A 27,716-nucleotide genomic window follows, 5' to 3' on the forward strand; every position below is an offset into this window, starting at 1 on the left:
CGCACTACCACAATAAACTCTTCCTAGGTTATTATTCCGTTTTGCATTGCCGAGCTCATGAACGAGGATTTGATAACTTTGACCTTATCCGCCTCCACGGGCTTGGGAATTTCCTTCCCACGGTGCTTCGGTAGCTGATGCAACACTTGCCTCAGGAGTGATGATGTGACACAGTCGCAAACTCGCCCATGTGCGCTCTTGGAAGTCCACATTACCTCTACAGATTCTCGAGAATACTCCGCACACATAGACTTGTTGTAACCCATCACAAATGCTGAAGTCATGTGCGGAGTACATCGAGATACTATATCACATCGGCCGACAGCCAGCCGGGCAGCCCCACATCGCTCCCGCGGCACTCATCCGCCGCGGGGCCGTAGAATCCACTTGGATAGTGTGTCATTCAACTGTAGCATTTGATTGGAGACTACTTGGGAGCCCATGGGTAACATGCGGGGAATGGCCCTTGGTGTCACCTGGGGGAGACTATAAACATTCTGTTCGGGCGCTGTAAATGCCCTTGTGTTGAGCTCCCCGGTAGCCATTTCACTCAGAACAAACAGCCTTGAAGTACTACGTAGGAGAACCATGTCCGAGATCAAAGATTCAAACCCTTCATTCGTCCTTGAATCGATTCGACATGTTAATTTCCGAGACGTACCCATCCCTGAAATCAATGATCCATACGATGTGATCGTTCAGATCAAACAAACAGGGATCTGCGGGTACGTACAGCTATCTTGAACGCCTGAGACATTTTCGCACCAGCAATATTGACCAAGGCGCTTATCTGAGCAGCTCAGATGTACACTACTGGCAGCGAGGCCGCATCGGAGACTTCATCCTCAACTCCCCTATCGTCCTTGGACACGAATCCGCCGGAACAGTGGTAGGCCTAGGAAAAGCAATCAAGCATCTCAATATCGGCGACAATGTAGCCATCGGGCCCGGCGTTCCATGCCGTCACTGCTCATATTGTCGAAGTGGCTCATACAACTTATGCCCAGATACAGTGTTCGCAGCCACCCCTCCCCACAACGGCACGCTTTCGAAATACTTCAAAACTGCCGGTGACTTCTGTTACCCCTTGCCGTTTCATTTGAGTCTCGAAGACGGCGCTCTATGTGAGCCCGTTGCATGTGCTGTTCAGATCTGTCGTGTCGGCAAGGTTCGCGGTGGACAGACGGTCGTCGTGTTTGGGTGTGGGCCCATCGGACTTTTGGTACAAAGCGTGGCGAAGCAGTACGGAGCGAAGACTGTGATTGGAATCGACATCAACCACAAGAGACTGGATATGGCGATGAATGTCATGCAGTCCGCGGATGGTGTCTTTGAGCCACCGCAGTGGCCGAGAACGGACCCCCACGACGCAGACGCAGAAGTGGCTTTCTATGGGGATGTTGCTGAAAGGATCAAGTCGGAATTCAAATTGGGAGATGGCCCTGATGTCGTGATAGATGCTACTGGGGCTCAGAGTGCCATACAAACTGGTGTTCAGCTTTGTAAGAAGGGCGGCATGTTCGTTCAGGCTGGCATGGGACGCGAGGTACGCCGACGCTGTTGAACAATCGACCTGAGCTGACAATCTCGTCAGAACATCGTCTTCCCGATCACCACCGCCTGCATCAGAGATCTCACGATTAGGGGATCCATCCGATATAAGGCTGGAGTATACCCTGCCGCCATCGATCTCGTGGCGAGTGGTCGTGTGAAGCCTCAGAAGCTCGTCACACACAGGTATAAGTTTGACGAAGCCGAACAGGCATTCGAGAAGGTGAAGAACGGAGGGGAAGATGTTTTGAAAGTGATCATCCACGGAGTGGAGTGAATCAAGAAGCCAACAGGAAGCTTAAAATCGAGAACGAGCTCGGGTTTTGAGCATCTCAATCTGATCATGAAAGTTTCATTGTCCGTCTCAATATCCGAGTCTTGCTGTGCAACAGAAGAACAATTTCATAAATTTCCTCAATGGAAGATCCGACAACAGAGAATCTCTCAATGGTTCCAATGGTGTTCTTTTGTAGAGTATCAATGTCCAGAACTAGATGCGTCAACGCAGGGCTGACAGAGCTCAAAGTAAGGAGAATGATTGAAGAAAACATGCTAGAAGAAAAGCTTAGCTGACCGAAAAGATGATTAATGGCAGTTGTAACATACGTATGAATGATAATTTCCGCGCAAAATGATGGATTCATCAATCTGCGCGTTGAAGCCTCCAAATAAGCCCGGCAATTGGCTATGCTAGCCTCGCATTGCTGAAGAATCATTGGTGGTACTTCTGTTTCCGGAGACAAATCAAGGGCACAGAGAAGGAATGGCCTTGTGATGATATCCTTTGCAGAGTGAAAGCGATGGAGCATGTTTACCCGAAGACCAGTAAATCGAGATTCATCATTCATGTCGGGCTTGATGGTCCGTGGAAGTAATTCGAACCAGTTGTCAAGTTGTCGATCGAGTTCCTGTGACACGCTGAGGATATTGGAAAGTGACTGGAAGTCATATGAGGGACTATCACTCGAAGCCGGTTGGAGTCCAAGACTACGTCGCGTCCAGTCACTACCGTACATGGTATGGTGAACGCGATTGAGGAGGCGACGAACGGAAAGTTCCGCAAGAAAAACATTTGTTTCTTGGGCCTCGTGATTTGCGAACGACGGAAAAGGGGTCAGATCAATGACATGCTCGATTCCACTCCGAGGTAAGTGGTGTTCTGCGATCAAATCACTGAAGTACATGTCAGCAAATGTTTCTTTGATCTGGATGAGAAGGCTAACCATTCGGTGTCAAAGGCTGCCCAAGACAGTAAGATTATACTAGACTTGAGGTCGTGGTTATCAGGCGAAGCCTGGCTCCTATAGAGCGAAATGAATTATTAGTAAAGCAAAATTAAGAGAAGACGTGGGGTCGATCAAGGCTCACCGGCTGTTCAAATATTGAATGCTGGTCGAAGCCATGTGTATCAACTTCCAGGATTGGAGAGGTCGCAGTAGAAACCCGAAGTATTTAGATACCAATATCAAGCTCTGGGGTAGTGTGATTGTCGGACAAAATGACAGCAGGTACTCGTTCATCAATATCTGCAACGCGGGTGAGATGTAATCTCCTCCAGGTACCCAGTATGCGGAAACTGATTTTGTTGGATCGGTCTGTTCGAGCGCGGCTGATCCCAACGCGAGAACTGCGAGACATAGTGCAGAGTCACAGTCGACCTTCAACCCTGACCTGATATGGCGATCATACAAAGCCAAAAATTGATCTTTGTCCAGGATCGGCATCTCAATATGGACGTATTTGAAGTATGCCTCCACGAGGGGAAAAGTGTTCCCTTCATCAAGTAAAGGGAGTTGTTCTGTGTTTATTGTTCCCGGGACGAAAGACAGCTGGGGAGGCATGTGCCGATTTGATTCAGCCCGTATAAACAGATCAGGTGGGAATTCCCCAAAGAGAGTTTTCACTTTATTCATATGCAGCATATATTCAGTAGTAGTAGTGTGGCCCGTTGGGATACTCATAGGAGGAATATCATGTTCAGGCGGCATGAAGGGAGAATTAGTGCTGTTGATGAGTCGAGAAACGTCCACTGGATTTGGTCGTGACGGTGAAGATATCAATACTGAAGGCTGAAACTCTGCCCTTTCATTCTCAGAATGAGCGACAGAAAAAGAGAAGCCATTTCTAGTTTCACCGGTTTGAGGAGTTGGAGGAAGCCTTGGGGTGTTCCACAAAAAAGTTTCGACTGCGTCAAGGCGTCGAAAAAACTCCGAGGATGAAGTCTCTGATCGAGGCCTGCAAGAGTTAGCAACCACTTCATCACGACATATCTGGAAGTCTCATGCTCACTTCAAAGACTCGGGCTCGTTATATACACATTCCACGCCCGAGTCTTCACAGAGGCCGCACGACGGAACAACGCCGTTGCATCGCCGTTTCCTGGTTGGTCAGTCTCGGCAAACAAACGATGGGATTGTGGACATACCGCCTACGACAATGATTGCACGCAAGTGAAGCGCGTTTTCGAGTGCTATCCATGGACAATCGGTTATTCGAACATTTGGGTCAGCAATGTCGATGTAGATGATGGCGGGAAAACATCCGCTTTCGTCCCGCATTAGTCATCTGACTCGGGGCCGCCAAGACCGCATCACCGACCTCCGACGGCATCCCGGGAAACCCAAATGCTCGGCGGACAACGCCATTTTCATTAGTTCGTCGATCATTTCGAGCATATTGCTAGGCGAGACGCTTGACTAAACTACTCACCTGCAGAAAGACTATCTTGAAGCCTTGAAATGGCCTCTTCACCGGAGTCTGAGCCTCTATACTGGAGTATAGTACACGGGAAGTATTATCTTCTCCGAAACCACATTTCTTCCACAAACAAAGCTTGCTGTCGATAATTTGGCCTCAGGTTTGCGTTCTGAATTGCAATGAGAGCTCTCATATCGATATCAACGCCAAGCAATCTCACACTGGCCGCGTGCAAGTTCGCCGGATTCGGCACGTGACATTCCGGGCCGATAGCATCGGGAAAGTGGGGCTCCACTTACTTCCTTCCCCGTTCAGAGTTTTCTTGGCTGGGACTGGGGTAGTTTCGTTTCTTTTGATCTTGTCATCAGTCACTGAATTGATCGTCACCATCTCAATTGAGTTGCGAAAGGTTTCGACTTTGTCGAACTACCATCATGAGAGACGAAGAATCTGTTCCCGTTGACAAGAAAGATGTCACGGGTGGAGCCTATGAGAAGGACACGGACAAGCCTCTGGATGCTAACACGCTGGAGCCCTTCGGGAACGAGGAACATGCGGAGGTCAAATATCGGACCATGCAATGGTGGTAGGTTTTGCACTCTGCTTTGAGAATTGTGAACATTGATATGAACATGGCTAATCGTGACAAACAGGCACTGTGGAATGCGTGAGTGCTTTGTCTCACATATGACGCATTTTGAAAGTTCCAATCTCTAACAAAAAGACCAGTCATGATCGCTGAGAATGTTTCAGTCGGTATTCTATCTCTGCCATCCGCTGTGGCTACCCTGGGAATGGTCCCGTACGTCTTTTATCTTAGATTCAAGGGTGTCTGACTAACCTCGAAATACAGCGCTGCTATCATGATTCTTTTCATTTCGGCTCTTTCATGGTACACGGGCTATGTCATTGGCCAGTTCAAGCTCCGTCACCCGGAGATTCACAGCATGGGAGATGCGGGCGAGCTTTTGATGGGTCCCTTCGGCCGTGAGCTGCTGGGACTCGGCCAGCTTCTCCTATTAATCTTCCTCATGGCTAGCAACATTCTCCTGTTTAGCACGTTGATGAATGTGCTGACAGATCATGGTACCTGCACTTTGGTCTTCGGTGTTGTGGGATTGATCATCTGCTTCTTGGGTGCCTTACCGAGAACTATGGACAAAGTCTACGTGATGTCCGTGATCTGTAAGTATAACTATATCTTTCCAAGGTACCTCCAGCTGACATTTACGCAGCATTCTTGAGTGTCTTCGTGGCTACAGTCATTACCATGATTGTCTCTGGAGTGGAGACAAAAGAGCATGTTATCAATGAAGTCACCACAGAAGTCGGGTTCCGTGAAGGTTTCCTGGCTGTGACTAACATCATCTTTGCTTACCGTATGTTGAAACCTGTGTTCTCTCTTGGCGATGTTCCTATGACACGAACTTACACAACTCCAGTTGCCCATGTTGCCTACTTTGGGTTTATGTCTGAAACAGAAGACCCACGCACATTCAACAAATCGTTGGCAATGCTGCAAATCATTGATACAGTCTTGTATCTGGTTGCTGCTTTGATTATTTACCACTACGTTGGACCAGATGTAAAGTCGCCTGCCATTCTCTCCTTGAGCCCTTTGATGAGCAAGATTGCCTGGGGTATCTCGATTCCAACTGTGAGTTTCGCCTCCTTATATCTAAGATTGATATGCTAATGCACAAAGACCATTCTTTCTGGTGTCGTGCTGGGACATGTTGCTTGCAAACAAATCTACGTGCGCATTTTCCGTGGATCTGACAAGATGCACAGCAACAGCTTCGTCTCCGTTGGTTCCTGGGTTGCTATTTGCCTGGTGATTTGGGTCATCGCCTGGGTTGTTGCAGAGTCTATTCCTGTATTCAACGATCTCCTGAGCCTGATTGTAAGTTTTGGCATCCACTCGTTTGTCGAGAAACATTGGCTAACCAGTCATCACAGAGCGCTCTATTTGGAAGTTGGTTCAGCTGTAAGTCTACAATTCGAAATTCGCCCGCAGCTCAAAGAGGAATACTAACATGGGCATTAGTTGGACTTCCTGCCATCTTCTGGCTCTACATGAACCAAGGGCGATATTTCCAAAACTGGAAGAAGGTGGTTCTGACCATCACCAACCTCGGTGTTCTAGCTATTGCATTTGCTATTGTAAGCTTTGTTTTCCTGCTACCATCGACTATTGCTAATTTTCCCAGTGTGGGTTAGGTTTATACGTATCTGGTGTGGCCATTCACAACGACTCCGGCACTTCAGCTTGGTCCTGTGCCAACAACGCTTAAAGCATTATTTGTATCATACTCATCTATGTAAAACTGAATCATACATGACTGCATTTTCAAGACTTTTGCTTCTTTTTCTCGTCGTGAAGAATGCCACGTTCCTCGACCATCGATGAAATTGCCTCTCCAGTTTCACCCCCCAGCTTTGAGAATCCCTTCACCACCCCATCCCTGTCACCAGGCCTCATCTCTTGGCTCATTTTGAATTTGCCTTGTAGTTTATCAATTCTGATCTGCACCCCGACAATATTCCTCTGCAACAACTCAATGTACTTTTCAGGTGCATCGGTCACTTTCCATGGTTGGGGCCTCTCTCCGCCGGTATAGCCCATGATCGATGTTTCGGTATGCTGTGACAGATCATGCAGTTGCTGCGCAAGAAATTTCCCGGCCTCTGGGCTTTTTGAGTCATAATAGAGGGAAAGTTTGCCATAGACTTGGACAGCAGAATAGTTCCAAGTGGGAACGACTTTGCCTGAGTCGGGCTTTGTCTCAACATAGTATTTTGGTGTGACGTAGTGGTCGTGTTTGCCGTTGAACACTACAAGAACATCCTGCTCCAGTGTGATCACATCATCCTTGTTCTCCAGGGATTCGATCATGCCCTTAACTTGAGGGTTTTGTTTGGCAATGTGAGCTCGGAGACGTCCCTGGGGAGCGGAATCGTCGCAATCTTCCGGGGCGTCGAGCACAACGGGTACATGGGTGCACTGCAAGAATTCTTGAGAAGAATCGATGCCGGTAATCAGCATACCCAGGGGGTTCTCTCGAATGAATTGAAGAAGCACAGCAGTGTCCGTCTCGGCATGGACGCTTGGGATAAACATTTTGCGATGGGTATTCCACGGATGAGAGGGTTGGCGTGAAGAGCTGATTTCTGGGGGCACGAGAACTAGCCCTTTATAAATGCTAGAATTTTTATGACTAGATGAAAACTATTGTGAGTCATGAAAATAGTGAGTTTCTCCATCTCAAACTGATCTCACACTGGGCCTGGTCAGCGCTATACCATGATCAGATAATGTTGCGCCGATAAATTTATATTTGCAACATGTGTGGATGTGTCTCCAGCCAATCATGAATGCTGCGAAGGGTGATTATTCCGCGAGGTGGAAATCTAGAATTCACTTCGTACCTTGCATCGGTCTGGCAGGCTCGAAAGCGACAGGATCCATAGGTGGGGCACTAACCAGTGCAGAAGCCAACCATAGTTCACCGTCGCTCTCGTGGACTCCATTGGGTATAGCGCCAATCCATTTCCCGGTGATTCTACATAAGGTTCGTGGGGCAAACTTTGAATGACCCAAAAATGGAAGCATAAAACAACACTTGGAAGGACATTTAAAAGACACGTGAAAAAACTTGAAAAAAAAACTTAAGAAGATACTTGAGAAGACATTTGAGAAGACACTTGAGAAGATACTTAAAAAGATATTTAAGAAGATACTTAAGAAGACATTTAAAAAAACACCTAAAGATACTTGAAAACATATCTCTCAATATCACCAGCATTGCCCTCCCCCGACTATAACGGGACATGGGACGTGGCATCTTAATGCCGATGAGTTGGCAAATTGGTGTGCGGCGTACAAGCGTAAGTACCAGAATGAGGAAAGCAATATTTGGAGCAGATACTAACTATTCTATTATTTTAGCCAATGAAAACCAATACTTCCTGCGCCTTGATAAAGACCTTGAGATATTTGGCGCGGTCGTTGGAGCTGTTTCGACTCTTCAGACTATTGTTAAAGGAGGATATTGGTTGTATAATTTCTACCGGAAGAGGGGCCAGGAAAAGAAAACCCGGGCGGATCTTGAGACGGGCCTAGGTATTCCCAAGAGAAAGTCCGCTGAGGACATGCTCTCGCGAGCTGAGCATGCCGATGGAGGTAAAGGACTCCGGCGCCGTTTCTTCAACAAGACCGACTAGAGACTGGACAGTTGACCAGTAAAACTTGTATGAGTGAAAATGTATGCTTCTATGAAAATGTTCGGTTATATCAATGACTTGATTACCATCTGCTTTCCTCGGCAGGTGTGCTTCCATCTAGTACTACCACACACCTAATGAGTGATAATACATATACGTTCCCGACGATGAGCCCGACGGACCCACATATATAATTAATTCCATGAATGCCTCGAAGAAATGCTGGGCGCGCTGCCAATTTCGGGATGTGGGTTTCTTGGGGGGCGCTGGAACCACCCAGGTCCAAGAATCTCGATATGTAGCCTGGAGGCCAAGTCGGAACCGGAAATAATTCTTCACTTTCTTTCGTGAAGGCCCATTTAATAAGATGTACCAAATGCCTACTGCTTTATCGTAGGGCATGATAGGCTCATATCTCTGGCTTCTAAGGAAAGCGAGATTGTGACATCTTAACCTCCTGTATGATTGCTGTACCAGGGCTTCAAAGGTCTCGCGAGTCTCCTGGCGTCCAGGTAAGTGTACCTTCATAGGCCCAAAAGTACTGTCAAAAGGGTGAGATGGCCTGCGAATATGCTTCCTCCAGGAAAAGTCATCTCGTTTAAGAATAGGGCCTAGGTCAACCCATCTTGTCATTATGAGCGCCGCCTTAGAGCTGAATGGACAAAATTCAAGCTCGGCGTTCACCAAGCAGTATCGACAGGTAAAGTTAAAGCAAGTCTGGTTTCCGTCCTGGAGGGATCGTAGCACTGTGCTAGGGGCGACCTCGTGGGTGGCCATCTCACTCATGATGGCCTTGTTGGGAAGGGTGTTGCGCAGAAAAGCAAACAGCGTTTGGTGAACACAAATTTCGTAGTTGTCCAGGGGATGGCCAGAAGAAACGTAGGGATTGGTCTGAGAGAGAAAGTCGGCCTGTTTGTCCAAAAGTACTATGTCTTGCATCCGAATTTGGAAAGCGAGTGGCTCAGGGCATACTTGTCCCTCTATTGAGAACAGCGATATCATTCCAGGGCGCGTCTGGTGGTAGCAACCTTCTGTAAACGATAGGGACTCAAGGCTAATACCAGAGCCTAGCCCATGATGAAATCTTTTCATAGCAAGCCTGATGTGTAAAAATGACAGATTTGACGTTTGGTGATCGTCCCGCGAATGGGTTCTTAGGCCGTCTTTCCAATTCTTGTGGCTTTGAACACATGGAAGGTCACGGGTTCTCGGGGTAAACCCCTGGATTTCGAATCCATCGGAAGCTTCGTACTGGTGCAGAATGTTGCAAATATCGCAGGCAAAGAATTGCGGGAGATCGCATTCTAAACGTCTTAAGAGCGACCACTTTTCATCCTTTGTCGATAGAGGTCGAATTTCTCTATCTGCCTGAGATAGGTCAAAAATTTGACGGTTGCAAAGAGCAAAACAAATGAGATCAACAGGCGGCAGGAATTCAGACACCGATGAGATAAATCTCGTACATAGTCCGGCGTAAGAGCTGGTTACCCCATGTAGGTGCGTGGTTTTGGATTCGACACAAGCGTCTAAAAATATCATGGCGACAATCGACAGAGTGCGTTGAGCTGAAAAAAGTTAAAAAATGAAGAAAGTGCAGGCGCGGCAGGATAAATGAATGTTGCGTTGAAGCTTCCAAGCTTATATCACTCTGACTCTTCCTTGTACAAAACTACCGAGTTTAGTCGCGGCCACGAGCCGGACCTTATTTTAAGGTTTCATTGTTTGTCTGATCTTGGAATACAACTCCGGCTTCCTAAATAAGAAAAGTGCCTAAATCTCTTCCTTGCAACCCTAGTCCTGACACTTTGGATTATGGCTTCTGTGGCATGCGGCTCCCCGGGGCACCCATTCCCGGAACTTAGTGTATGAGATGCATGGATATTGTGGGGTTCTAGGGTGCAACTCCCCGAAAGGTGGCCCTGGGAATCGGCCACGGCGACAACTATTGGTAGGCCTGATCCCACCTCACGCCATAGGTATACCGCGGACGATGTAGGAAGAATACCATTTTGAAAATAAAAGATCATGATAACCCAAACGACCCTGACCAATTTTGGAGTTGTAGACCTGCGTACTATGGGGTGAAGACACCACTCCGAAAGCTCGGATAGGTGCTCCGCCGTTGCCCGCCATTACCCCCACAGTGGCAAATCCAGACCAACACACATCGGTCCGGATCTGATCCATTCAACCACCTTTCCTCCCTGGGTGATAGGATGATCTCCAGCCTTGCCTTTAGGGTGTCCAATGTACAAACCTGCACCGTCAAGGCCAAAGAAGACCAACATCGTTCGGTCGCGTAACGGCTGCAAGGGTTGCCGCGAACGTCGCACGAAGGTACGCCAAACTCACTGCCTCAGACTGAACGAGAGCTCACGCAAAGAAAGTGCGATGAAAAAACACCAGTATGTGGGACATGCTCTAGACTCGGGAAGCATTGCGAAAGAGTGCGACCTGAGTTGAAATTTCGAGTGGTGACGGGCCCGGCGACTGGCACACAGACGGATCTTTCCGATTCTGATGCAAAAAGCACAACATCACAGGTCACCAGTCCTGGCGATGGCTCACATAACCATGAGTACCCAGCTATCGGCGGCAGTCTCGTGCGCTCGCTCCAGCATACCGAGCGTGATGTCTTCTACTCAACCTACTGGGAGGATCACTGCCTGCCAGCACTGCCCCCGATGTTTCGCTCAATATCTGAGCTACTCGGATTTGCTCCCTTGAGAGGTGCTATTCTTGCTCTTTCTGCGTGCAACATCAGCCGCATTCAAGCCGAACAAAAATCATCGGCAAGCTTGATGAGCGCAGGGACTTATCGACCAAACCTGCAACACCAAACGCGCAGTCAATTATACTATTCCTCGGCGATCAAGACCTTTACCTCGCTCACTCCAGCCGACTATACCAATAATCTTCCGGTGATCTTGGCCATACTGGTTACATTTGGCTACATCGAATCATCGATGGGCAATTTCGACGGTTTCAAATGCCATGTTCAAGGGTTGTCGGCATTTCTTGTCGAGCTTCGGGAAGGCACAAACGATCCACTGATCAGGGATCTTCTAGCTGCGTGGTTCCAATCGCAGTTCCTTGTCTGGTGGGCGCGTGCATATTTCAGCTCCTTGGACGTCCAACGACATCTGCCATCCATCCATATGCCAACTGTGCTTGCTGAATCCCCTGGCTCGCTTCATGAACGACGAGCAGTGGTTTTGAGCATCTTATGCGAATCGCATCATGTGAACACAAAGGAGACACTAGGGTATTGGGATCAATCTGATATGTTGACAATGACATCATTCCAGGGATCCCAGGTGGAATTCAAACCCCTTTGGGTGGTGCAGCTGGAAGATGCTTCCACAAGACTGGACGCCTGGATAGCGCACTTACCGCCATCAGAGCAACCGATACAAGATGCAGCGTCACCCATGTCACCCATTTTGTTCCATTCCCACGATGCATCTCTCAATTTCGCTTACTACGTGGCTGCCCGCATCATGCAATGTACATCATTCTTGCACAGCCTTCAGGCATACGATTCGCAAAGTCTCCACAACGGATGCTTTGAAACCGAGAACTGGGTTCGCCTACTGCTACAAATTTCTCAAGGCGTCGACATGTACACCTCGATTACCATGAACACCTATACTATTGGCTTTTCGGGTCTGCTACTAGCGGCCTCTCTCCGTTGTCAGGACCTCTCACTTGGACTGGACATCGAGCAATGGCTGCAGAATCTCAAAGATATGCAGCCAACAGAAGAAGGCGCATTTCCAATATATCAGACGCTTGCCGTTGTCAAGGCGATTAATCAACAGAGAATGCTCGGTCGCGACGTGTTTGGTGTCTCGCAGCCAGTGGACGACGGGGGTGGGAGCCCGAAATTCCACGGCTATAACAGTCAAGTAATCAGCAGCCTGTTAATGCATGGTAGGTGGAGAGACTCTGGCGATTTCTTTACAGAAAAAATGGAGCTTGATATATGATGTGCAGACTCTGCACGGTTTTGTAGTAATATGTTGAAAATACTTCCCAGCTTGAACTATGTAGAACATTTTTCTTGGTCATTGGTCCAAAATGGTTAAGTCAACGTGAGTCAATCTTGCACGAAGGTAGTAAAGACTGGAGACGGCGATAAAAATCTTCGCATAGAAAGCGCGTCCTAGAGGTATGGCCAGACAATTGGAAAGCTAACCTTCAAAAACAACCTTGTGGGTCATCCAAAAGACGGTCCTCTTGTGCTTCTTTCGGATTGGAGGATCGTTCTGGCACACCCAATCGGGCAATGATGTGGGCCGTCATGGGCAAATCAGGGTCGCGGGTATCAGAAGTGAAGCTGTGCAAATCAAAACAAGTGAACCGGTCCGATGCACCATTGAACTGCAAAGCCGATATTGTAATATCTCTGAGTCACTATACGAGATCTCATCTAAAAAGGACATCGTTGTCGAATTGTTGGAGTTTCGTATTTTTCAACCTGAGTACTACCACCGAAAATGCCCCTGTCAATCAGTAATTTACTTTGCATACCCACGAAAAAACAATCTAGATGCAGGGTTCAAATTCATCTTGAGAGTCCGAAACCTTTCTACACACCCGGGGATGTGGTCAAAGGAACCGCATCCATTTTGGTTCCACGCGATACTGAGCTGGATCATGTCCAAATCATTTTGGAAGGTATTGAGACATTACTCCCCTTGAGCTTCATGGTAGCACATTGAGCTAATCGGTTTCCTTCATCTTGTTTTAGGCAAGGTTCGAACAATGGTTCCTCGGTCGTCTCAGAACAACCGGATCCCTTTCACCCTGGAGCATATTTTCCTTCAACTGAAGCAGCCCATCAACGAAACCACCTTCACTCCAAAACACGTCTCTCCGTCTATCGACCTGCACGATATCCCGTTTCTCTTCACCATTCCAGACCGATTGATTCCTGGGGCATGCACGCAGATTAAGAACGACACGCATGCCGGCCATTCGCATACAGCCCTCCTGCCATCACTAGGCGACCCGGACATCAGCTTCGGAACAGCATTGCCCTGTGACATGATGCCAAAATCTGGCCAAGTCACATATAGAATTCATGCTTCTGCTTTGGCCTTTACATTGTCTACCGAACGGAAAGCAATGTCATCGACAGCATCAATCCCATTATACGTGATCCCAGTGGCATACGAGGGATCTGCGACACTTGCCGGAGCATCCAGTCAGATCGTACACAACAGCTCTCACATCAAGCGTGGGAAGCTTCATGGGACCGCAGGGAAACTATGGATCTCGTCAGAGAAACCTAAGCCCATGCGCTCACCAATGCGAGGGTCCTCCACCGATGAATATGGAAGTACCTCAGTCACCGTCGATGTCAGATTCCACCCTGCGACGCAAAGCGACCTGCCTCCATGTCTTGACACACTAAAGCTAAAGCTTCTGTCCTGTACGTCTCTCGCAGTTCCTGCAAGTAGACTGCACAGCGGATTAAGCAATGTGTGCTTCGCGCATGATCAGCGATGCTTCTATAACGATACCACAAACCTTCCAACGATGGACATCAAATCCGCACAATGGACCAAACATGTCTCGGAAGATGGATATGATAGCGATGACTCAGTACACGGTGCAACAACGCATGGCATCTTTTTCACCGCCCAGTTAATCGTGCCTGTCGTTCTTCCCAAGACCAAGTTGTTTGTGTCTGATTTCCAGTCTTGTGTGATTTCTCGCTCATACTCCCTTGATCTCTCTTTAAGCTACCATAAGGCTGGGATAAGCCTTGCTACCTCGAGGTTATCTCTCCAAGTGCCCGTGTCAATCCATGAGTGCGTAAAGAGAAATGCACTCGCCAGTGTTGAGACTGATCGCCACGAATTCGAAAAGCCGATCATCAACACTGATCTTTGAAGTTAGACTCAAGATAATACCCGTCAGCTTCAGGTGTTGGTTACGTTTGGCAAATTCAACTGTTGTCATAATGTGAAAGTTTGAATCATAGATTGCTCATAAAAGCGGGTTTAAAGTAGGGTGTAGCGCGCAAAATTCGATAATCTTTGGAACACCCAAGAATACCTGGCTCTAGGTAGTTCGTGTTTGCCCACAGTGCTATATAAAGAAAAGAAGTATTAATAGGTAGTAAATAGTTGGATGGACAGCTAGAAAGACCCCGAAAAAGACAGCCAAGTTGTAAATACTCCCCAAGTTGATGTCCCTCTCTTACGTTACCAGTCGAAATTAGGTTTTACATATTGATCAATTTTGATGTTAATAGAAGAGACATTTACATCGCAAGCAGAACACCGATCAATGCAACCCTGAAATAAATTATTGCATCGGATCAGCCCACTCCGCCTGAGGTCTCCGCTGGTGATCCCCGCTTCAGTGGGATTGTCCCGCCTCACATCCGCCCGACCTCCGTGTCCCCCGCCCATTTCCCCCTCCTTCACAAACACTCCCAGCTGACTCCCCTCGGCTGACAGACCGCCGATATTTTGGGGAAATATATTCGCGTCGTCTTCGACATCGATCACCTCGCCGAAATTCTTCTCTCCGCATCTAGCAGATAGCTAGCCTCCATAGTCTATATAGTTTTCACTCTCCATTGAATCAGCTCATCTCCGTCATTTCCTACAGTATCTGTCTCTTTTCTGGATATATACAAGGGAATCTGTTTCTCTTATTCGCAGCGTCACTTTTTCTACAACAATTATTTGGATCTGCCTGGTCGGCTTTAACGCATCAACATGTCAAACCAAACACCTTCAACAGGCGCAGGAGAGGATCAGCGGGCTTCCCTTACCTCCAGAATCATCCCTACGATGACACTTTCCAAGGGCACTAGCCCGCTTACATGCCCTCTACCTCCTGTCCCGTTCACCTCCGCCCGCGAGCGAGCTGAGGCACGATTCCAAGTCCTCGGCAAAGCCGTTGTGACAGGCGGAGCGGGGGTCCTCGGTCTGATCTCCGCGCAAGCCCTGCTCGAGCACGGACTGTCATCGCTATGCATTATGGATCTACCACAAACACTTGAGGTATCGAAGTCGCAAATTGCATCGCTCGCGTCAAAGTTCCCCTCTGCGCTCATTTCGCAGATCCCACTGGACGTGACTTCGACAGATTCTATCAAAGCAGCATTTGATACCGCAACTGAGAGAATGGATGGCATTGACATTCTCTGTTGCTTCGCTGGAATCCCTGGATGTCAACCCTCGTTGACAGTGACACCCGACCAATTCAACAGAGTGATCGACGTCAATCTGAATGGGTCCTTCTTCTGCGCTCAAGCAGCGGCAAAAGTGATGGAAGCCTCTGGCAAAGGAGGCAGCATTCTACTAACAGCATCGATGTCGGCTCACTACACCAACTTCCCACAGCCGCAGGCTGCGTATAACGCGAGCAAGGCTGGCATTGCGCATCTGACTCGTAATTTGGGTGCCGAGTGGGCTGTTCATGGAATCAGAGTGAACAGTATCAGTCCGGGGTATATGGACACTATACTCAATGCTGGAGATGGGTTGGCGGATATTCGAAAGGTGTGGGACGAACGCTGTCCTATGGGTCGAATGGGAGATCCCGAGGAGATCACTGGCGCTGTGGTACTCCTTTGCAGTCAGCGAGCTGGTCGGTATATCACTGGCGCTGACATTATTGTCGATGGTGGAACTTTGACACTGTGAGGTTTTGTGCTGACGCAGCGATAAAGCGGCACAAAGACATCTTCTTCAGGGGTCCCTGGACCTACATTGACGTGTTGTGGACCATCGGGTCTTTTTGTACTTCAACCACTCAGGAACTCTCAATATGTTCAATAATGCTCAAGCATATCTAATTTTAAAACAAACACCAACGACCATGACTTCCTTTTCTCCCAGCATGTATGTTCTAACGGCAAATGTAACCACCATCGATCCGAATATCCGAGCCAGTAGTGTATGAACTAGCATCGCTAGCGAGATAAACATAGGCTGCCTTCAGCTCCTTAGGGTCAGCTTGGCGACCCATAGGAATCATATCCTTCCAAAGCTGCTGCACATCCTGAGGCACAAAGTCACCAAGGCCAGTCTCGATGTATCCAGGCGAGATACTGTTGACACGGGCGAAATCCCTCCACTCATTTGCCAAGGAGCGAGCCATGTGGATACATCCTGCTTTGGCAGTATTGTATGAAGTCTGCTCTTGAGGATAATTGACAATGTGTCCAGACATCGAGGCGGTAATCACGAAGCTTCCACGGCCACGCTCCTTGAAATGCTGACCCACTGCCTTAGCGCAGTAGAAGACGGAGTTGAGATCCGCTTGAATAATGTTCTGCCAGTCCTCCACTGATCCGTCGAGAACACCTGCATCAGCGGTGCGGCCGGCGTTTGCAATGAATGAATCGATTTTGCCGAAGTCCGCAATGATGTTCTTGACAAGATCTTGTACTTCGTCCCACTTAGAAGTGTCGCACTTGTAGGCTTTGGCTTGAACGCCGTATTCTTCTTTGATGGCCTTGACGTTGGCCTCGGCACCCTCGCCGCGGGAGAAGTAGGTGATTGCGACATTGGCGCCGACCTCGGCGCAGCCACGGGCTGCTTCGAGACCGATACCTCTTGGGCCGGAGGCGCCAGTAATGACAACTGTCTTGCCCTTAAGGCTGAGGAGGTCCAAAAGGGAGTTTGCTTGAGGGATTTCGATAGGCATTTTGAATGAGTAGTGGGAGATATTGCGAGGTGCGCTGGAAGACTTGAGAAGGGCAGAGGCTATTCGAGATATTTATAGCCTTGGGATGGTGGGGGATTTCACAGTCGATGCTGAAGCTCATAGTTTGTGAAAGCGCACTCTGTTCTACTTCCCGCTCCTTCCACTTTGGAAATTGTATCCACATTCTCCACTTGGCGGGATCACAGGCGGCTTCATCCCGCCGCACGCTGCCACGTAGAAGAATCGCCCAAATCTCGGTCAATATTGACAAAAATGACGTTGCCTTGGTGGATACGGGAGGATACTGTTATAGAGCGAGTTGCAGAATTGGGTGGAGAGCATCCTATGTTGTATTTCTATAGACATGAGCAACTCAGAAAATAGCGAAAGCATTTGGCGGACTCGCAACACCTCCCACGACCTAGACATTGCAATTAGCGGTGTCCACAATGACCAATTCAAGAAATTACAGACCTTCAATGGCATACTAGACAGGAAGAAACTATATCTCCCCGAAGCCTTACAATGTTCTGACAACTTCTCCAAATCAAACATCTCCCCAATTGGCGTCCCCCAACCCGCCAGTACCCACTCATGCAGATTGAAGTTGGGGTCAGCGTGGGCCCCCCGAATGGGCGCCCGTTCGAAGCTCGGGGCATCACCCGCCACCGCCGCAAACTGATGCTCCCACAGCCAGCGCACCATCGCCTCCGTCGCCTCGACACCGTTGAAATCGGGCGAAGATCGAAGCGCTAAGTCTTTGCGCTGCTGATCGTTTAGTTTGTTATACGCGGCTGTGAAACCACTGCGAATAAACAAAATATCGCCTTTTCGGAAATCAAGCTTGTGGTCTTGGACAACTTGTTTGATGTGCTCGAGTGTAATTGTTTCTGATTGAAGCGCGGAGACTGAAATCGAGTTTGTCGTTGCCCAGTCTGCATAGTCCAGGAGGATGCCACGCCCTGTGATTCCACCATGTTCGCACATTGCTGCTGTTGTTAGCTTTTATTTGCTTCATCTTGGACCGGCAATGCGTACAGTTAATTCCAATCACATCTGAGCTCTGGATTTCTTCAACGGTGTGTCCATTGTAGAATTGTTTTGATCGTTGGTTCGCTGTAATTCGTAAGTGCTGTGTTGATCACCACGCTTCAGAGGCAATACCATAATGTCTAAATCCATCCCACTGCGTTGAACCTTGACTATTGAAGCTTAAGACGTCATCAAAGATACAATTCGGACTTCGAAGCACAATTTCTTGCTTGAAAGGGTCACGGTTGAAGCTCGGATGCGATGGCATGCTAAGGGGCCAGTCGAGCGAGATGCGCACCCCGGTCCGAATTTCTTTTGCGGCTTCGACAACTCGCTCCGGAGTGAGCAAGTTCAAGGTTCCTAGCTGGTCATCTTTGCCAAATCTGCCCCAGGCGTTTCCGGGTGGACCTGTTGGGTCTAGAGGAAGAGAATCGAACAGAACTTCCGCTTCGGTTGGTTTTGTCATATTGCAGTATGCGATGTCACAGTGTTAGGAGAGAGAAAAGATAAGCCGCCAATAAATGCTTAGATGAATAGTTTAATTTGACTCGGCCTCGGGGTATCTTTATGTGCTTTTCCGAAGCAGCGAAACCCCTCATCTATGAGTCTCCACATCCCCGGATTTCCAGGCGGATATTAATCCGACGGCAGTACAATTACCCTGGAAGCATTGGGATCATTTCTAGGACACTCAGAGCATCTCACATTGGTTATTGCTGTATATTCTCTGATAGCTAAAATGTGAAGTATGCAATTGTGGCGGCATATGTCGCCAGATTGTCGCTGACTTTGGCGAGCGCCACGCCATCCTTCACAATCATGTAGGTTGTTCCAACAGTGTTCAGCCCGTAGACCACCAATCCACTTGTACTACCCTCGACGCTGAATATCATGCTCTGGCAGTTCTCCGGTAGAGGGAATGTGGAGCACGTAGTGCTGTAGTTGTTGAAGAAGCTGTAGAGACCAGCACCGTAAACGATCACGTTCTTGGAATCTAGGACTCGGAGACCCAGCGAGTTACAGTTTCCTCCTAGACAAGTGCTGTAATTCGGGTCTCTGAGTGTGGAGTTGGTAGGGTACGGGCTGTTAGCTGCGTTCGGGTTGGGTTGGTAGTATCTGTCGACCATCATCAGTAAGATTGCATGGGTGAAAGTAGCAGAGAACATACGGAGTTTCTGTTTGCACAAAGCCCGCTACAATTGAACCAGCGCCTGAGAACTGGTATTGGTATAGCGAGTGATGCTCAGAGCCCGTTCCGTATCTTTAGTTGATGTCAGCGACCAAGCCCCTGAAGGATTGTTGATGGCAACATGAACTTACAGCCAGACGTTATTTCCTTCCACGAGAAGACCACGTCCAGAGTACACCGAGATCTGGGTGTTCGTTGGACTTTCAAGATCATGATCGGCGGTCCAGAGCCATACATTCTCCAAATAGACATTGCTCGCTCCTTTCGTGATGTGCATGGACATGTAAGCCACCTGGCAGGCCGTAGAAACAGGCGCCGTGGTTGGGCATTGGGCAACCTGCTGCTGGGATCCTTGGAATCCTCCAATACGCGTGTGAACATCCCACATTCCCGATCCCACTGTTGCTACCAGGTTCCATTCAATGAGAACGGCGCCAGGTGTAGAGCCTGCGGTGCTCACTATCATGTCAGACCACTCAATTGACCCAGCTTGGCCTGGTGCACCGATTTGAATAACGGGAATTGGGTTGTTAATGTTCGACCATGTGCCTCCGGTTGCCATGATGACAGAGTACGCTTCGCCGACGATCCGAGAGCCAGGGGGGATGAACAGGGTACCAGTGATTTTGTACGTTCCTTGGTCGAAGAAGAGGATCTTGTTAGTAGCTGCCGCAAATGTCACGGCATTCTGAATGGCATTTGTATCATCAGTTGAGCCGTCTCCCTTAGCGCCAGAGCTTCTAATGCTCAGGAATTCGGATACAGCCGACGCTGCGTACTGGGGTTTGCTTTTGGTGTAGTACCTGTTCGAACCACTAGCGAGCAAGGCACTTGGGCGTGTCGGGGGAGTGAACGAGCCCTGGAAATTGGTAGGACCATTTGGTGTATACTTGTGACCCTGACCCCAGGCAGAGATTGTAGAAGAGCCAGTTGAGCCAGCGAGCACAGTACCGCTTGCTCCCTGCACTGCAACTGGCACATTGTTTAAAGCGATGTTTTCCAAAATGAGACTGCCGGTAGAGTTTGTCGAGCTCTGCCAAGCAGTAGTCACAAAGGTAGGGCAATTCTGGATAGTGCTGTCCAGAATATTTGCCGAGCCAACTAGCTGGTTTCCAACGCCACCGTTGCTGATGGATATAGCGGTCTGACAGTTGTTGATTACCAAGCCTTGATACGTCCAACCCCAATTCCAAATTTGAGAGATTGCCGTGACTGCGTTTGAAATCACCAAGTTGCGCATGGTGAATTGCTGGTTGCCAACATTGGCTCCGTACAAGCCACCAGTGATCGTCACATCGCTCACCCATCCACCGGACCCTAAATCCCAATCAGAGACACCAAAGAAGAGTGGAGAACATTACATACCGTTCTCGATAAAGATTCCTTGATGTTGAGTACCTGAAGCAGCACTCATCGCAATTTGAACATTCTGGATGCTCGAAGCTTGGCCCGTCGGCCAATGAATTCCAGTAGCGGCAGTGCCGGCAGGGATAGCAGTCAGGTCTAGTTTCAAATTGCGAATCTGTCTGAAGAAAACATTCGTCGACGTCCAGCCCTGGTTTCCATCATTCTGGTATTGGTCACCGTCAATCAGGCCCAAGCCGACGAAACCTGCAGTCGCTTTTAGAACCGGTATGGCATTTGCGTTACCGATCAGCTGGGTGAAATAGTAATCAATGATTGAGGATGAGATAATGTATGTGCCGGAGGGGAAGTACACTATCGCGGGGGTAGTGGTGGAAGATTCTCTGCTTGCTGGTCCGAAACGTCCTCCAGCACTGATGGCTGCGTTGATGGCCGCGGTATCGTCGGTCACACCATCGCCTGTAGACTTTCAGTACTGCTCATATTACATTAATATCACACGCCTACCTTTGGCGCCGTAATCTTTCACGTTACGAAAGACCACATATCCGGAGGGGTTCGAGTTGAAAGCTGCGATCCCTTGATGGGCTATATCTGCTAGCCAGTATCCGGTGTCCGCTGCTGCAGCTTCAACAACAGCAGCCTGAACCTTTACGGCGGCTGTTTCCACAGCTGCTGCTGGTATGGCAATTTCTGTCGGGGCATTGTAGGAGGTATATTGCTCAAAGGGGAGCATAGCCGAGCTGACTAGTTCATCCACAATAGGGAGGTCCAGCAGCTGGGCATTAACACACCCCACCAAAGGAAGAAGCTTGAACAAGTAGTACATGATGACAATCAAGCACTAAGCACAGGCCAGCAAGAGTCGAGAAGGCCAACAGAGCATGGGGGAAGATCACTGGGGACCACATGGCTTATGTAGATCCCTACAAATTCCCAAAAGTCAATGGACACAATGGCGCATGACAAAGGGGTGGAGCCCTGCGCCTGCATCTTCAGCTGAAAATGCAAACCGCCATGGCACGCTGAGATGCGACTTGAGACGGGGAAACAAGTCGGGGAAATAGAGCGTGAGCTACAATTCGTTACAGACCAGGGTCTGGATTGGCGGGTTCTGTATCCTCGCCAAACTGTCACGCAGGATCTCTCATCTCATGATGAAGTGGAAATGAAGATGAAAATGACTGCTGATCATTCCCCACCAGAGATCGAGCTCCCTGTATATAGTATAGCTTGCCGGTGGAGGCCAACCAATGGTGGGCCGTGCCTGGCCACATCTGATACATTGAAGTTGCAGAAGATCAAGCCAAAATCTCTAGTTTCTCGGGGGGCGTCACCGGAAAGGAAAGGAATGTGACTGGCATAATTGGGGGCTTTTTTGAGGTATGTCCACAGGTGCGACTCAGGGGTCAGGGATTTATCTCTCAAACACTGCGCAGATTAGACTCCCACTGTACCCGGGGACTTCGTATACTTCAAAATGAATCCTGTTTCGACATCTATACTAAAAATTAAGGTCAGAAGGCCAGTGGGATACACTGCGGGGAAGATCCAACTGCCCCTGGATGTATTGGGTCACACGGCTGGACTCGAACCCTGTAACACCTTTTGAAGTTCATTTAATGAGCATGTCACAAGGACGTCAAGTCTAGAATTACGTCTTGGGGCCAAGGCAATTTATACCGAATGTGACTAAACCGCTTTGAACTTGAGTCGTGAAGAACCGCGGGTGTACCTGGTCCTTTCCGCGTCAACTCAGAGTTACGCGGAAAGCCAATAAGCGTTACGAGATGCTCATTTTGCAGTTTGATATGTGCTCTCAGGCTCGGCACTCCGTAAGTAGTGTGAGGATTGCAAGGGGACTGTCCAAAGCTGCATACAGATAAGAACGGGTTTGGTTGACCGGCAATTATGAGCAAGTGCCGTGCGTGAATAACTGCAAGTACGGAGTACTCGGCACGGAGTACTCCATAATGATAGTACATGTCCTTTTTCTCCTTAGAGGACAAATCAATAGTTGAATCACCTCCTTCCGGCAAACAAATAGCTTCGACCCGAGCCAATGCCAAGACTGTTCACGTGACTGCATTTTTTCCATCGGTCTTCCGCCTTGGATGCTCGCTGCGAAAAAAAAAAATAACAAGTTTAAACCCTTCATTGTGGGCAGGGCATCTGAAAGGCCGAATACTAATATCATCCACGGCTGAAATAGATCCTGGATTCGCGTCACTATCTTTTTCCCACGAAGGCTCAGCACCGCGTGATCACCTCCCAGCTCCCAGCGCGACGGAATCGCGAACGTGCCACGGAATCACGAAGACCGTACAACCATCCAGGAAATAATCCAGACGGTCATTAAGCTTGTCTCTCGTGCAGATACAGCAACTTCCCACCGTTGTTGCTTCCCCATCTTGGCACGGAGTCGGAAGGAACCACGCCGCAAGAAAGTTCCGTGTTTCTATCGCAACCAAACTCAGGAGACAACACGGAGGCATAGTCGTCGTTGCATATTTGACGGCAGAATTTTTGACAGGGATCAACACCGATTCCAACGGATACGTACTTTATCGATCAGCTTTCAGTCGTTGTCATACACCCAAGATGCAGAAACGCGCAGCTTTCGGTGACCAAGGGTCCAAGGACAGTGATGGTGGTTTTGGACAGAGTACCCCAGATGAAAAGCCTTCGCGCGCGACCGCCGCCCAGATGGCTAGCAGAAAGTAAGTGGTTTGCGGGTGACAAAACGCGAGTTGGGCTAACCGGTGATCTTCTTCGAACCTCTAGAATCAAGGATGTTCGCAAACGTCGAACTCCTACACCCACAGCTGGCGGTGGTGCCGACACATCTTCATTCAACCCTTTCGCGGCACAAGCCCCGGCCCCAGCCGCAAATCCTGCCCCTGCTCAGTCAATCGGGTTCTCATTCGGACAGACACAGAATCAAAGCCAGAGCTTCCCGGGAGCCAGCTCGGGGCCCGCTCAGGGTGGATTATTCTCCTCGGGCACAAACGGTCAGGCCGGTGGTCAGCCATCATTTAGCTTTGGTGCCACAGCGCCCTCCTTCGGATCCCAACCCGCCAGCAACCCTTTCTCTGTAAACACATCATTCGGCGGAGACTCCCAGTCAGGTACCAATGGGTTCAGCTTCGGTGGATTCAATGCCGGAGGTGCAGCAAGCCAGGCCACCTCTACTCCTACCCCGGCTCCTGCTCCTGCTCCGTCCTTCGGCGGATTTGGCGCACAGCAAAACACCACCACACCTAGCTCCAGTTTGTTCGGACAATCTACTTCACATATCACTTCCCCTGCCGATGAAAGTATGCAGACTTCGCCAGACACCAAGCCCAAGGCAGGCTCTGTGTTCGCAGCGAAACCAGCCATCGGAGGGTCACCACTTGCCAACCCCTTCTCGAGCTTGTCTTCACAGAGTGCCGGCAACCCCTTCGCGCCGAAGCCAGCCGCCACAGATGATGCTGCTAAGCCCGCAGAGCCAGCGCCTTTCAAGCCTCTGTTTGGCGAGGCTGCGGCGTCGAAGCCGGAAGAAAGCAAGACACAACCAGCTACCACCAACCTATTTGCGCCCAAGCCTGCTGCGGAGGCAGCTGCCAGCAACCCATTCGCGAGTCTATCGGGACAGACTGCAAGTTCCAGCAATCTTTTTGCGCCAAAGACTGCATCGGAGCAAACTCCCGCGAAGCCCGCAGAGGCGGCAAAGCCCTTTGGTGCTTTGTTCGGATCGACTACGACTCCCAAGCCCGCGGAGCCTGCAAACAATCTATTTGCGCCCAAGCCAGCAACTGAGACACCCACTGCAAGCAATCCGTTCGCAGGCTTATCCACACCGAAGGTCACTGAAAGCGAGAGTGCTGGAAAGTCCGCCGAGGCTCAACCGTTCAAAGCTCTGTTTGGAACCCCTGCGCCTTCGAAGACATCCGATGCGGAAGCCAAACCGAGTGCCACACCTGCGTTTGGAAACATGTTCGCAACGCCCAAGCCAGCCGACGAGAGTGCGGGTGCAAAGACCTCTACTGAGGCTGCACCATCTAAGTCACTGTTTGGAACACCTGCGGTATCCAAACCATCCGAGGCCGGAAAGGATCAACCAGCTTCCCCTGCGTTTGGTAACATGTTCGCGACACCCAAGCCAGCTGCTGAGACCGCGGCCCCCAAGCCTTTGTTCGGAGCGCCGGTGACCTCGAAGCCGGCAGAGACCGAGAAGGAGGAATCATCTACGCCGGCGAAGACTCAACCATTCGGCTCACTGTTTGGTGCGTCTACGTCTTCTGCTTCGGCGAAGACTGGGGAAGAGCCAGCAGCTCCTAGCAATCCATTTGCGAGCTTGTCGGGCTCAAACTCATTCAGTGGTTCATTCGGCCCTAAGTCAACAGAGCAGAACAATAAGACCCAACCATCTGCATCGCCATTTGAATCAAGTACAGCATTGAAGACTGGAAATGAATCAACCCCATCAATGGAAAACAACAATGCATTCTTGAACAATTCAAACAAATTCGCCAGCTCGACTTTCAGCTCCACTCCAAAGGAAGATGCACCTCCCACCACTGCACCTTCTTCTTTTTCTTCTATTCCTTCTTCCTCCGCATCCACTCCCACCGTTCATCCTTACGACGCTTCCAACACTCGCACTGCCCAAGAAGCTGACGGTCTTTTCCCCAAACATTCCACCCCTCCCTCTATTCAATTCCCCGATATGTCTTCTGTCGGAAAGCTCAACTCGCCGCGCGAGGATGGTGACGACCCTGCAGCTAGCGAGATGTACCTGAAGCTGGTCATGGCGACAACCTCTTTCATTCGTCACGTATCCCAGTGCAATCCCGAGACCGATAATATCGACGAAGCCATCTTGTTCTATGCTGAGATTCGCCGTGAGTTGGGAGTTCCCATTGGGGCAATCGACCGTGAGGAAGAGAAGACCCGTGCCAACATCCGCGACACCGAGGCCGGGGAAGAAGCTGGAGCTACCGATCAGCCCACTCCTGCTCATCAACCAACTCCTCGTTCCGATGCCCCTTCGAAGTCGGATGCTAAAGCACCCAACGGTGCCTCTGACACCCTCAGCAAGTTCAAACAATCATTCTCAGCCCCCAATGGCCCTGCATCCCCTGCGCCCATCGGGTCGTCTACTCCTGCTAAGGCACCGGCTGCTCCTCTCTCGTTCACCCCCGCTGCAGCTCCTGCAATCGCCGCCGAGTCGTCCAGTGCTACTCCTGCCGCTTTTACCCCTGCCATCCCTAAGTTCGGTGGCGACTCCACTGCTCCCAAATCTAGCACCCCTGCGCCTGCTTTTGCCGTTCCCACGTTCGGCGGTGGCTCAACTGGTGGAATCGATTTCATGGCTGAATTCAAGGCCAAGGCCGAGAAGAGCGCAGCTGAGGAGAAGGCCAAGAGAAAGGCCGAGGACTTTGATTCGGAGGATGATGACGAAGCCGAATGGGAGAGAAAGGACGCCGAAAAACAGCGTGAGAAGCGAGCCAAGCACGAGGCTGCAGCTGGCAAGCGCTCTGTGTTTGTTCCTGGTGAAGGTTTCAAGTTTGTTGACGCTGAGCCTGCTGCCGAAACCCCGACTTCAACCCCTCCCACTGAGTCTGCTTCTACCACACCTGCCGCATCCCAGTCGCTCTTTGGCGCCAACACTGCGTCATCTTCTAGTTTCGGGGGCTTCAGCGCTTCGCCTGCCCCCAACTCTGTCTTTGCTGCTAAGCCTCCCGCTGCGTCTGCGTCCATGTTCGCTCCCAGCTCAACTTCATCTTCGACTTCCTCAGTCTTCGGAAGCTCTCAGCCAGTCCCATCCTCGCAGAACATCTTCGGTGGTCTCAAGCCAAAGTCGCCCAAGCGCAAGACCTCTACCGATGCCGGCAGTGACTCAGATGATGAATCGCCTGCCAAGAAGAGCAAAGCCTCAGCTCCCGCTTCCGCTTCCAGCAGTCTCTTTGGGCGTGTGTCAAACCCAGCCACACCCTCTCTCACGCCTCCCGCCACCAACCCCTTCGGTGCTGTCTCTCCTGCCACTGCACCTGCCTCTCCTGCTGCGATCAATCCCTTTGGCGCGCCTCCTACTTCGGATAAGCCTGCTGATACTGCTTCTGAGACTACCTCGACCGGTGTCGCTGCTACTGAGGATGGCGAGGGCGAGCCCGGTGAGATCTTTGACTTGGCCAAGAGCAACGTCGGCGAGGAAGATGAGAGTGTCGAGTTTGAGCAAAAGTGCCGCACCTTCAAGCTTGAAAAGGAAACTTCTTCCTGGACGCCACAGGGTCTGGGTAACCTTCGGCTTCTGAAGCACCCTGAGACAGGCCGTGCGCGCATGGTCATCCGTGGTGACCCTAATGGCAATGTCATTCTGAACACTCTTCTGAAGAAGGAGCTTGACTACAGTCTGACCAGCAACAGCGTCCAGCTCATCGTCCCGGAGGAGGGTGGATCTGTTTGCCAATATGCAGTCCGCGTGAAGAAGGAGCGCCTGCAGGCATGTTTTGACAAGATTCAAGAGATCAGATATTAAATTTCTCGACCCAACCTATTTATCTTTGTCCTCCTGAGATGGAGTGTATGTTTATGTCCCAGCGCATCGCCCCGGTTTGCATCTGCGTATCTCGTTTTGATTTATTTCACATCAAATGCACTAGTCATTGTTTTTCCCCTTCTCTCTTTTTAAAAAACTTTTCATTGGTCTTGGGCATCGGAGTCTCTAATTTGTGTCAAAAATGTGTTTCCATTTCTGTACTTCCAGCATCACATGGGCCAGGTCTCATAAATTTGAGAACATGGAATGTATTCTAAGTCAATAAAAAATAAACAGCTAATTTGGTTACTTTCAATGCTCCAAATCTAAAGTAAGTGGAAGCGAGTAGAAAAAGAAAGTGGCCAAAATTAGCCAAAATTAGCCCGGATATCACGGCCCCCGGTTTCCAGGGGCTCACTAGACGAACCCTAGGCCCAAACAGACCGCCGAAACAGACCC

At 49.7% G+C, this 27,716-nt stretch overlaps 13 protein-coding genes across 13 annotated transcripts; 7 read left to right on the top strand and 6 right to left on the bottom strand.

Moving 5' to 3' along the window:
• Positions 1 to 588: 588 nt before the first annotated feature.
• N7506_010863 (NAD(P)-dependent alcohol dehydrogenase) lies at positions 589 to 1,828 on the top strand (the record flags this gene model as incomplete). The annotated part of the gene is made up of 3 exons (XM_056960156.1): positions 589 to 725; positions 799 to 1,546; positions 1,595 to 1,828. The coding sequence occupies 3 exons, from the start codon at positions 589 to 591 to the stop codon at positions 1,826 to 1,828; spliced, it is 1,119 nt and encodes a 372-aa protein (XP_056806311.1).
• A 64-nt stretch (positions 1,829 to 1,892) lies between these two features.
• Positions 1,893 to 4,196, bottom strand: N7506_010864 (fungal specific transcription factor domain-containing protein; the record flags this gene model as incomplete). The annotated part of the gene is made up of 7 exons (XM_056960157.1): positions 1,893 to 2,103; positions 2,158 to 2,724; positions 2,775 to 2,852; positions 2,920 to 3,786; positions 3,867 to 3,930; positions 3,977 to 4,095; positions 4,150 to 4,196. 7 exons carry the CDS (start codon positions 4,194 to 4,196, stop codon positions 1,893 to 1,895), a joined length of 1,953 nt encoding a protein of 650 aa, XP_056806312.1.
• A 486-nt stretch (positions 4,197 to 4,682) lies between these two features.
• N7506_010865 (Amino acid transporter transmembrane) lies at positions 4,683 to 6,468 on the top strand (the record flags this gene model as incomplete). The annotated part of the gene is made up of 8 exons (XM_056960158.1): positions 4,683 to 4,834; positions 4,902 to 4,915; positions 4,978 to 5,050; positions 5,102 to 5,433; positions 5,511 to 5,905; positions 5,954 to 6,151; positions 6,208 to 6,235; positions 6,296 to 6,468. 8 exons carry the CDS (start codon positions 4,683 to 4,685, stop codon positions 6,466 to 6,468), a joined length of 1,365 nt encoding a protein of 454 aa, XP_056806313.1.
• A 130-nt stretch (positions 6,469 to 6,598) lies between these two features.
• N7506_010866 (FMN-binding negative transcriptional regulator) lies at positions 6,599 to 7,369 on the bottom strand (the record flags this gene model as incomplete). Its single annotated transcript, XM_056960159.1, has 1 exon — positions 6,599 to 7,369. One exon carries the CDS (start codon positions 7,367 to 7,369, stop codon positions 6,599 to 6,601), a length of 771 nt encoding a protein of 256 aa, XP_056806314.1.
• A 728-nt stretch (positions 7,370 to 8,097) lies between these two features.
• On the top strand, positions 8,098 to 8,472 carry N7506_010867 (uncharacterized protein; the record flags this gene model as incomplete). The annotated part of the gene is made up of 2 exons (XM_056960160.1): positions 8,098 to 8,119; positions 8,198 to 8,472. 2 exons carry the CDS (start codon positions 8,098 to 8,100, stop codon positions 8,470 to 8,472), a joined length of 297 nt encoding a protein of 98 aa, XP_056806315.1.
• Positions 8,473 to 10,719: 2,247 nt separating this feature from the next.
• On the top strand, positions 10,720 to 12,461 carry N7506_010868 (uncharacterized protein; the record flags this gene model as incomplete). The annotated part of the gene is made up of 2 exons (XM_056960161.1): positions 10,720 to 10,809; positions 10,908 to 12,461. 2 exons carry the CDS (start codon positions 10,720 to 10,722, stop codon positions 12,459 to 12,461), a joined length of 1,644 nt encoding a protein of 547 aa, XP_056806316.1.
• A 778-nt stretch (positions 12,462 to 13,239) lies between these two features.
• On the top strand, positions 13,240 to 14,373 carry N7506_010869 (uncharacterized protein; the record flags this gene model as incomplete). Its single annotated transcript, XM_056960162.1, has 1 exon — positions 13,240 to 14,373. One exon carries the CDS (start codon positions 13,240 to 13,242, stop codon positions 14,371 to 14,373), a length of 1,134 nt encoding a protein of 377 aa, XP_056806317.1.
• An 836-nt stretch (positions 14,374 to 15,209) lies between these two features.
• On the top strand, positions 15,210 to 16,142 carry N7506_010870 (Glucose/ribitol dehydrogenase; the record flags this gene model as incomplete). Its single annotated transcript, XM_056960163.1, has 1 exon — positions 15,210 to 16,142. One exon carries the CDS (start codon positions 15,210 to 15,212, stop codon positions 16,140 to 16,142), a length of 933 nt encoding a protein of 310 aa, XP_056806318.1.
• A 205-nt stretch (positions 16,143 to 16,347) lies between these two features.
• Positions 16,348 to 17,148, bottom strand: N7506_010871 (SDR family oxidoreductase; the record flags this gene model as incomplete). Its single annotated transcript, XM_056960164.1, has 1 exon — positions 16,348 to 17,148. One exon carries the CDS (start codon positions 17,146 to 17,148, stop codon positions 16,348 to 16,350), a length of 801 nt encoding a protein of 266 aa, XP_056806319.1.
• A 212-nt stretch (positions 17,149 to 17,360) lies between these two features.
• Positions 17,361 to 18,135, bottom strand: N7506_010872 (uncharacterized protein; the record flags this gene model as incomplete). The annotated part of the gene is made up of 2 exons (XM_056960165.1): positions 17,361 to 17,452; positions 17,673 to 18,135. The coding sequence occupies 2 exons, from the start codon at positions 18,133 to 18,135 to the stop codon at positions 17,361 to 17,363; spliced, it is 555 nt and encodes a 184-aa protein (XP_056806320.1).
• A 154-nt stretch (positions 18,136 to 18,289) lies between these two features.
• N7506_010873 (uncharacterized protein) lies at positions 18,290 to 18,646 on the bottom strand (the record flags this gene model as incomplete). Its single annotated transcript, XM_056960166.1, has 1 exon — positions 18,290 to 18,646. The coding sequence occupies one exon, from the start codon at positions 18,644 to 18,646 to the stop codon at positions 18,290 to 18,292; it is 357 nt and encodes a 118-aa protein (XP_056806321.1).
• Positions 18,647 to 18,914: 268 nt separating this feature from the next.
• Positions 18,915 to 21,563, bottom strand: N7506_010874 (glycoside hydrolase family 55 protein; the record flags this gene model as incomplete). Its single annotated transcript, XM_056960167.1, has 5 exons — positions 18,915 to 19,296; positions 19,349 to 19,441; positions 19,501 to 20,686; positions 20,735 to 21,193; positions 21,242 to 21,563. The coding sequence occupies 5 exons, from the start codon at positions 21,561 to 21,563 to the stop codon at positions 18,915 to 18,917; spliced, it is 2,442 nt and encodes an 813-aa protein (XP_056806322.1).
• A 1,772-nt stretch (positions 21,564 to 23,335) lies between these two features.
• Positions 23,336 to 27,257, top strand: N7506_010875 (uncharacterized protein; the record flags this gene model as incomplete). Its single annotated transcript, XM_056960168.1, has 2 exons — positions 23,336 to 23,454; positions 23,519 to 27,257. The coding sequence occupies 2 exons, from the start codon at positions 23,336 to 23,338 to the stop codon at positions 27,255 to 27,257; spliced, it is 3,858 nt and encodes a 1,285-aa protein (XP_056806323.1).
• Positions 27,258 to 27,716: the final 459 nt, after the last annotated feature.

Source organism: Penicillium brevicompactum (assembly GCF_028827555.1).
Source record: "Penicillium brevicompactum strain IBT 35665 chromosome Unknown utg000007l_segment0_segment0, whole genome shotgun sequence".
NCBI classification, from domain to species: Eukaryota; Fungi; Ascomycota; class Eurotiomycetes; order Eurotiales; family Aspergillaceae; genus Penicillium; species Penicillium brevicompactum.